At 39.5% G+C, this 9,741-nt stretch overlaps 1 protein-coding gene across 1 annotated transcript in view; it reads left to right on the forward strand.

Annotated features, from left to right (window-relative positions):
- NDC1 (NDC1 transmembrane nucleoporin) overlaps positions 1 to 9,741 on the forward strand; it is a 59,230-nt gene that overhangs the window by 36,519 nt on the left and 12,970 nt on the right. Inside the window, exons 15-16 of the mRNA XM_010847153.1 lie at positions 2,151 to 2,214; positions 2,935 to 3,035. Coding sequence (XP_010845455.1) covers positions 2,151 to 2,214; positions 2,935 to 3,035 — 165 coding nt within the window. The remainder of the gene's footprint in view (positions 1 to 2,150; positions 2,215 to 2,934; positions 3,036 to 9,741) is intronic.

Genomic DNA, 9,741 nt, shown 5'->3' on the forward strand with positions numbered 1-9,741 from the left:
TGCCAAGATGTGGCCCCTTCCTGCAAAGTGAGCAAATCTGTGGCTATCCTTCATGGCTCATTGTCCTGCTGACATCATTGTGGCCAGTTTGGTGTTCAGAAGAGAGATAACTGGGTTAGACTGCAGGTGTTAAACTGGTGTTGGATTAAAGTTGTAATTTAGGCCACAAACTAAATGACTTTCCAGCTTGTCTGTCAGCTGCCCCAGCTGCTGTAGGAGAGTAAATCTCAGAGGTAAAAGCTAAAGATTCATTCCTGTTTTCACTGCTACAGCTGTTGTGTGTCAGTTAATCCTTTGATGAGGAAAACCTTTGCCCATGTGTAGGGGAAAGAATTTTTGTTTTAATTATTTTAATCTAGCTTCTCTGTTTTTGCAGATACTGCATTATTAATTAATAGTGCACTCGTATTAATGCCTTGAAGTGAAAGTCTGTATTGGCAAACATTCCTCGTTTTGTTCTTTGAGGATCTTACTCTGGTGGGGAGAGAGATCTGAGTAACTCTGGTAGAATATAGATACATACACAAAGAATCCTTTCAAGTTCTTGAAACTTTTTTCACTGTGATAGCAGGGAATATCCATGCAACTAGCAAGAATGTTTGCCAGAAATAATCTGTAGGCTCTCCATTAGAGCCCTGGGAAAACCATCAGACTCCTGAGAAAGGTGTCTCATCTTCTGCCAAGAGAAAGAGGAGTTGTCTGAAGTTTTAATTCAGAGCGTTGTTTCAGAAGGCTGGGAAGAAAACTTAGCTTTTGTCTTTTGTGTGCCATGCTCCTTTCACTTGCTAAGTTGTGTCCGACTCTTTGCCACCCTCATGGATTGCAGCATGCCAGGCTTCCGTATCCTTCACTTTCTTCCGGAGTTTGCTCAAATTCATCCATTGAGTTGGTGATGCCGTCCAACCATCTCATCCTCTGTCACACACTTCTCCTCCTGCCCTCAATCTTTCCCAGCATCAGGGTCTTTACCAGTGAGTTGACTCTTCGCATCAGGTGGCCAAAGTATTGGAGCTTCAACATCAGTCCTTCCAGTGAATATTCAGGGTTGATTTCCTTTAGGACTGACTGGTTTGATCTCCTTGCTATCTAAGGGACTCTCAAGAGTCTTCTCTAGTACCACAATTTCAAAAGCATCAATTCTTTGATGCTCAGCCTTCTTCATGGTCTAGCTCTGACATCTGTACATGACTACTGGGAAAACTGTCCCCTCATTTAATTCTGACAGCATTCCTGTGAGGTGTCTTTTTGGCCTCATTTTACAGAGAAGGAAGCTTGAGGCTTCGAGGGGTCAGGTAGCTAGCCTGAGGGCACATAGCAAGTAAGTGGCAGAGCAGAAGCTGAATGAGATCTCCTTTTTCCTTGGAAGTGAATGCTACCTTAGATTCTGATTTTGCAGGTGGATCTGTGTGATAAGGAGTTGTAGACACCGCTGCTTAACTTTGGGAAATCTAACTTGCTATTGTTGTGAATGGGCTTCATTGGCTGTATTACGATAGCCACTTACACAGGCCAATTGTTCCACATCACAATACCTTGCTGTATTAAAGACTGTTGGGTGGTTTTTCTTTGTAGTGGGGTTGAAGGTAGACACTTTAGGAGAGGTAGTATGTACTTACTTAGGCAGTACTTTTTTTTTTTTTTTTTTAAAGCATTCGTAACCATTCTCTTTGGGCTTCCTTGGGGGCTCAGTGGTACAGAATCTGCCTGCAATGCAGAAGAGGTGGGTTCAATCCGTTGGAGAAGGAAATGGCAACCCACTCCAGTATTTTTGCCTAGAAAATCCCATGGACAGAGGAGCCTGGTGGGCTACACTCCCTGGAGTCGCAAAGAGTTGGACGCGACTGAATAACTAAGCATGCATGCAGCCATTCTCTTGAATGATCTCTATGTTAATCCTCTGAGGTGGGTTGAGGGAACATAACTTATTTTAAATGAGAAACTGAGGTACATAGAGATTTAGATACTTGGCCGGGGTCACACAGTAAGTTGTAGCAGAGTGCTTTATTGCAGTTAAATCAAAATGTGTAAGAATTTCAGGTCTTAGCTCTTAAGAGGCAGCTGTGAATTTTTTATTATTTTAGTCTACATGGTTGATTAGATGAAATGATAATTTCTGGGCAACTGACTTAAATGTTTTTGTCGTCTTTCAGCACCCAGAGGCCTCCATTCAGGCTGTGTTTTCAGATGCCCAAATGCATATTTGGGCATTAGAAGGTAAGTAGTCTCAGTGAGCTGCAACAATGATTTATTTATTCATTAAATATTGAGGTATTTAATGAAAGATCAGTTCTGGACTTTGATCTCAATCTTTGAATTTTCAGATACATTTTATGTGTTTGTTTTATATAGATAAAATTTTCTTATTTAGGTTTATTTCAATTTAGAGCTTTTCCTTGTATATAAGTGGAGAAACTGAGCCTGGGGTTCTTGCGTCTCCCTCTACTTCAAAAAAATTGCAATTAATAGATTGTTTTTTAACCATCGCCTTATGTTGGTGTAACTTGCTTAATATATTTAAACATATTTAGCTTAGGTTTAGTTGTTAAAAAACTATTTCTTTTCATCTTACAGATACTACCTTCTCAATGTTTAGATGATACTTCCTCAGAGGGGCCTTTCCTGACCACCCTATGAAAAGTATCTTTACTTTGTCCCCTTATCAGGCTTTGTTTTCTTAGCCTTTATCACTGCCAAACACAGTATTATTTAAAAGAACTTTTTTCTATTAGAACATAAGTCAGATTCATCTTATTTAAGACTATTGCAGTTGAGTACCTTTTCCATCCCTTTTGCCTCTTTTTCTATTCTATTATTCCCTTTTTTATTTAGACTTCTGTACATTCAGAATATTAATTCATCCTCAAATAGATGTATTGCAAGTGGATTTGCCTAATTTTGATTCACTTTTAACTTGTTTCTTCTTTTCCCCTCGAGGTTTGTCTCACTTAGTAGCAGCATCGTTTACAGAAGATAGATTTGGCGTAGTCCAGACCACACTACCAGCTATTCTTAATACTTTGTTGACGCTGCAAGAGGTAGGCAATATATGGGTTGGGCGGAAGTAGAGGTCCTGTCTTCTCCCCCGCCTAGCCTTTTCTGTTTGTTTCTTACATTTCACATTGAGTAACGAAAAACATGTTGGAAGTCAAAACAATGGTACTGTTCTCACCGTCAGGTACTTACAGTCTAAGACAGACTAGGAAGACAGACTTTTAATTCATTTGTAAGTGTTAATTTTATTGTAACAGAGAAGGTATATTAAACCTGTAGGACATACCTCTGGTATTAATCAGATTATTTAGGATATTGGAATTCTGTTCATTACCATAGGTTTGCATCCTTACATAATTTGTAGCTCCTGAAAGTGACCTGTAGTTAAGTTACTTGTGTAAATAAGAAGTTACTTATCGACTAGAGGCTTAAGAAGATAGAGCTGGGACCAGTGGATTCCTGCTACGAGGCTGGGTGCATCGTTTTAAACTAACAGGTCTGTTTAGTCCTAGGCTTAAAGGAAGAAAAATAAAACATATGCTTCTTGTTTTTCATTAGGCTGCCTTTCCTGACTTCCTGTTGGGTGATATGTTTTCACTGCCTTGTATTATTAGTTCTGTGTTAGATGAGGTGTATAAACACTAAGGGCCGGGGGCATTTAAAGGTAGGGGCTTGGGTGTACAGGTTTTCTGGAGGAAGTATTTCTGAACTGGGTTTGAGGGATAACAACTGGTGCATCTTTGGGTCTTGGGAAGCAATTTAAGATATGAGAGAAAACAAGCTTCGCTCTTCCTTTCTTCAAATCTCAATTCATTTTACCTCTTAGAATGTCTTACCCTTTAGAACCAGTGATTTTTTTCCTTCACTTTGTCCTCTTTGTGCCTACTTTCTCATGTATGTTATTTGAGACATGTATATACCCGTGGATAGCTTTATTATTTGGGTTCACTTCCCAACTACCTTACTGTAAAGAAAGAATTTTCTACTATTTCCACAACTTCTACTGTTTGGCTTATCTAACCACACATTAGGGTAACCATGATTATGGGTGTATCTTTGGTATTCATAGCATAGCTTTTTTTTTTTTAATCACTCTGGTTGTATAGTTTAAAATAAAACAACAGTACAATGTTCCCTAGTCTACAGAGTGATTTCATATCATCATTTTTTTGAACTTCAAGTCTACCTTGTGAAGTAAAGTGGAGATGTTTCGGCCCTGTCTTACACATGAAAGGGGCTTGGTAGTGCATTGGCTTACCTCAGATCTCACACACATCTTAGTGGCAGAGCTGGGACGTGATGTGATCTCACTGCAGGCATTAGCAGTGGAGTAGACCTCAGGGAAAGCTGCAGATCCAGTCTCCGAACTTGTCTACTGTCTTCTGCTGGACTTTTATTTTTACATAGGGTTCTCTTCAGAGAGAATGGCTCTACTTTTAGAACTGTAACTTTCAAACTTTTTAGACTATGATATGTAGTACATTAGACTCAGAATATAGAGGTGGGATGTGTGTGTGTGTAACAAATAAAAGATGCTTCCAACAGTGCTTACCTTTTATTTTGTGCTTCATTCTAATGTTTTCCATTCTATTTCATTTTTTAAAAAATGCTGGTTGAAACAGTTGATTTCACAAAGATCACAGTGCCCTAGAGGTATTCTGCACCAAAATTACTTTCTTCTCATCTCTTCACTATCAAAACTCGTAATTCTTCATAGTTGATTATGGCTAGGCATGATAAGGAAAGCAAATTTGTTTATTTGGTTGTAGTCATTCTTACTTTTGATTAGGAAGGTATGGAGCTGAACGGAAAGTACTTTTGAGGGGCAGAGGAGAAAGAGGCAAAGGTATATTTTTGAGAGTTTGGGAAGCGGTAAATGGAACAAAAACCCCTCTTTGTGCGAGGCTTGTGGCATCTCTTCTCCCCAAGACATCACCACAGTCACCCTTTCAGTCATGCTCTACAGTCATCAGATTTTGCAAACCACCTTGCAGTCTTTCTACCCCATATCCCAAGATGGAGCGTCGTGAGGGAGTCAGTGTCCACATGGATATTTATCCCACACTTTGACTTTCTCACTTTATTTACTTTTTTAGAACTTTTTACTTTGTTTGGGGAATAGCTGATTAACAATGCTGTGCTAGTTTCAGGTGAACAGCACAGGGACTCGGCCAGACATGTGCATGTATCCATTCTCCCCGACTCCCCTCCCATCCAGGCTGCCACACAACACTGAGCAGAGTTCCATGTGCTATACAGTAGGTCCTTGTTGGTTATCCATTTTAACTATAGCAGTGTGTACATGTCCACCCCAAACTCCCTAATTCTCCCTTCCCCTTCCCCTTCCCCTTCTCTTTGGGCAACCATAAGCTCATTTTCAAAGTCTCCTGAGTCTCTTTTGTAAGTAAGTTCATTTGTATCATTTCATTTTAGATTCCACATATAAGGGATGTCATATGGTATTTCTTCTCTTTCTGACTTATTTCACTCAATAAGTAAGTCTCTAGGTCCATCCATATTGCCACAAATGGCATTATTTCATTCTTTTTAATGGCTCAGTGATGTGTACATCATCTTTATCCATTCCTCTGTCAGTGAACATTTAGGTTGCTTCCATGTCTTGACTGTTGTAAAGAGTGCTGCAATGAACACTGGGGTGCATGTGTCTTTTCGGATCGTGTTATTCTCCGGATATGTGTCCAGGAGTGGGATTGCAGGGTCATATGGTAGTTCTAGTTTTAGTTTTTTAAGGAATCTCCATACGGTTCTCCAGAGTGGCTATACCAATTTATGTTCTCACCTACAGTTAGGAGGGTTCCCGTTTTTCCACACCCTTTCCAGCATTTAATGTTTGTGGATTTTTGATGATAGCCACTGTGACTGGTGTGAGGTGGTATCTCACTGTAGTTTTGATTTGCGTTTCTCTAATAATTAGCCGGTTGAACATCTTTTCATGTACCTCTTGCCCATCTGTATGTCTTCTTTGAAGAAATGTCTATTTAGGTCTTCTGCCCATTTTTTGAGTGGGTTGTTTGTTTTGATGCTGTTAAGCATCATGAGCTGTTTGTAAATTTTGGAGACTAATCCCTTATTGGTCTCATCATTTGGAAATGTTTTCTCCCAATCTGTGGATTGTCTTTCATTTTGTTTATTGTTTCTTTTGCTGTGCAAAAGCTTTTTAGTTTAAGTACGTCCCATTTATTTATTTTTGTTTATATTTCCATTATTCTGGGAGACAGACTGAAAAAATATTGCTGCGATTTATGTCAGAGTGTTCTGTCGCCATTCTTTCACACACTCATCAGTCTCAGCCTTTGACTGTTAGCCAGGCTTCATCGGCCTGTGTATTCTCCACTTGCAAAGCTTAAAAGTCCAGGATTCTAGCCTCTAAGCTAGAGTCCTTGAATGTTTTTGTGCCAGAGATCTCTTTAGCAGTCTGATGAGGCCCATGGACTTTTTCCCAGAATAATGGGAAAAATAAATACATAAAATATAAAGCCTTTCAGATTAGAAAGGAAATCAGTTATATTAGAAGATAATTTTGAAAGTATTAAGTTTGTGATACATTAATACATTAAACAACAAGGTCTATCAGTGGGTCTAATAGAGAAGGAAATGGCAACCCACTCCAGTATTCTTGCCTGGAGAATTCTGTAGACAGAGGAGCCTGTCAGGCTATAGTCCATGGGGTCACAAAGGGTCAGACACGACTGAGTGAGTGAGCATCAGTGGGTCTAACTCATCATTTTGAAGTAATGATAAGATGAATGGTGTTTAAAGATAATTACACTAGTGTGATGAAAATATTGATGATTTCTGTTGGTGGCAAAGTTAGAGGAACTACTAATGCTATTGTGATTTACTGTTTCATAATTGAAAGAATTGCTAAATTTTAATTAGAGCTTAGTAAAGATAAACGTGTCATTTTTAGCCCAAAATTCATGGCCCCTGAATTCTATCCATAGATCTGTGGGCTATATAAGAGCCCCTGTCTCCCCCATGCACAGCCTTTTATGCCTTTGCTTCTTCTGTACACTCTCTTTGTCTTTGCTGATATTTTCACTTCGTTTTTCAGCTCCCCCCTAGCTACACATACGTTGTTCCTTATCCAGGTTACACCTTATAATCTTTCACTTCAGCCGTTTTGTTACCAGTTCCCTCACCTCCTAGTTGCCAGGTCCTTCAGTTGCACCCACGTGGCAAAACTCTAAGGGATCAATCCCATGTTCACCGCCTACCCTTTCTCTTGCCCATCCCTCCTACTTCAGCCTCACTTCAGGCTCTCGGCATTCTTGACCTGAATTGTCACTATGGCCTTTTGCTCCCGGGACTTAACAGGGAGCCTGCATTCTGACTTCGGCCCCTGTCCAGTTGTCCCCATAAGCCCTCTAGACTCATAACCACCACGGACTATTCTGTTTCCTTCACCCCTGCCCCAAGTATATTTTATTTTCTTAACCTAACTAACTCTGTACGTGATGCCTCTTCTCTCTTTCTTTGCATAGAACACATTTTTCTTGTTTTCTCTGGCTCTGCCTGTAACCCCCATTTCATCATTTTATTACACTGCATTTCCATTGTCTGTTTACTTTTATCGTCTCTAGTCAGAGTAGGGGGCTTCCCCGGTGGCTCAACTGGTAAAGAATCTGCCTGCAATGCAGGAGACCGGGTTTGATTCCTGGGTCAGGACGATTCCCCTGGAGAAGGAAATGGCAACCCACTCCAGTATTTTTGCCTGGAGAATTCCATGGATAGAGGAGGCTGATGTATATATAGTCCATGGGGTTGCAACGAGTCAGACACGAGTAGAGTCACAGACCTTGTCTTATTTCTGTATTCCTAGCATCTGACCTGGTACCTGGCAAATAATAGGTACTTATTTATTAAATGCTTGTTGGATGACTGCTGGATAGCTTCGTGGTAGGTTTGATGGGTGAAGGCTTCTGTTCTGGGGCCTGAATTAAATGACAGTTCTGATGTGAGTTAATTATAATAGTCACAAGCCCCTTCATTTTGTAAGACAGGGATGTCATGTGACTCATATGAGTCCTGTTGTATGTTTTTGGCTTTATATTCTTTGATGTAGAGGGGATTCTTGTTCTTAATAACAAAAATAAGTTCTAAATATCTCTGTAATTTAAGGCAAGTTATAAAATACAGGCTTCTGGATCTACTGAGGAACAGTTGTGTGTGGGGCTTCCCAGTTGACTTAGTGATAAAGGATCTGCCTGCAATGCAGGAGACTCAGGTTTGATCCCTGGGTCGGGAAGATCCCCTGGAGTAGCAGATAGAAACCCACTCCAATATTCTTGCCTGGAAGATTCCCTGGACAGAGGAGCTGGGTGGGCTACAGTCCATAGGGTTGGAAAGAGTTGGACTCAGCTGAGCACACACACAAACACAAGGAACAGTTATATGGAACTGTTTTGTTCTTTTGCTTTACTTTTGACTGTCAATCACTTCAGCCATTTTACTGAATCATTAAAGACAAAATATGAAAGAAAAGGGGAAGCCTTTCATTCTTCAAACCATTCAGAGGGCAAGGAGTGGAGGGATGGGTATCCTAGGACAGTTGTTCCTAATAATAGTGAGCCAAGCCATCCTGGGAGATCCAAATATTACATTGGGTTCATGAATCCATACATGCATTGCTGTCATCTGAATAATTAATGTTTGTCTGACATAGTTACCACTATTTTTTAGAAGTTTCTATATACTGTTTTGGTTAATTGAAGTACATAGTCATTTAAAAGCATTATTGAGTTTATGGAATTATTTCCTACATTAGTGGATGGAGAACAGTTACTGTCCCATGGAATTCCACTACATAGCTATCTATCTGTCTAAGTGTGTGTGTGTGTATATATAGTCTTTAAAAAGGATCCTTATATGTAAAAGGTTGGGGACCAAAATGGTAGAATGGTTTATTTAAAAAAAAAAATTTTTTTAATTGTGTTAAAATACACATATAAAATTTAAAATACACAACATTTTAGCTATCTTTTTGTGTATAGTTCTGTGTCATTAAGTACAATCACATTGTTTAACCGTCAGTCACTTTTTCATTTTTGAAAGTATGTTTTAAACTTTTGAGAAAGCCTTCTAGTCTTTGAAGAGTCACTGTCACCTTGATATAGGATATCAGCTCTATCTATTATATTTTTTGCCTTATCACCCTAAGGCCAAATTTCGATATACTTGGAAATTCGAAGTTGACCTTTATACTGTTCATATATTCAATAAATACTAATTATCAAACAGTTCAGCGTGTGCTGAGATACAGAATAAGAAAAGACCAACATGGTTCCTGCCCTCCAGAAGCTCGAAAAGTGAAAGTGGCAGTTGCTCAGACGTGTCCAGCACTTTGTAACCTCACAGAGGAGGCCATACAAATAAGTACCAGAAAGTAAAACAGGAAGTCATACAAGTAAGTATAATTATGAGTGCCGCAATGCACAAAAATGCAGGGTGATTAAAGCACATAAAACAGGCAAGTCTAACTAGTCTTGTGAGTAGGAGATTAAAAGGAAGGGTGGGAAGTCATGAAAGGCTTCCCTTAGGAAGTGACACAGAAGTTAGACGGAAGAACGAAGAGGAGGAAAGGAATGTTCTTGAGGGCCAGAACTCTTGAGTTTGAAGATCCAGATCCAGAGACCCTTGACCAGTATTCTTCCACAAGTCACACTGTTTTTGTTTCTCTAGAATCGTATTTTTATTTCTATATTTATTTTGTATATTTTTATATATTTT

Source organism: Bison bison, unplaced genomic scaffold (assembly GCF_000754665.1).
Source record: "Bison bison bison isolate TAMUID 2011002044 unplaced genomic scaffold, Bison_UMD1.0 scf7180017864244, whole genome shotgun sequence".
In the NCBI taxonomy this organism is placed as follows: Eukaryota; Metazoa; Chordata; class Mammalia; order Artiodactyla; family Bovidae; genus Bison; species Bison bison.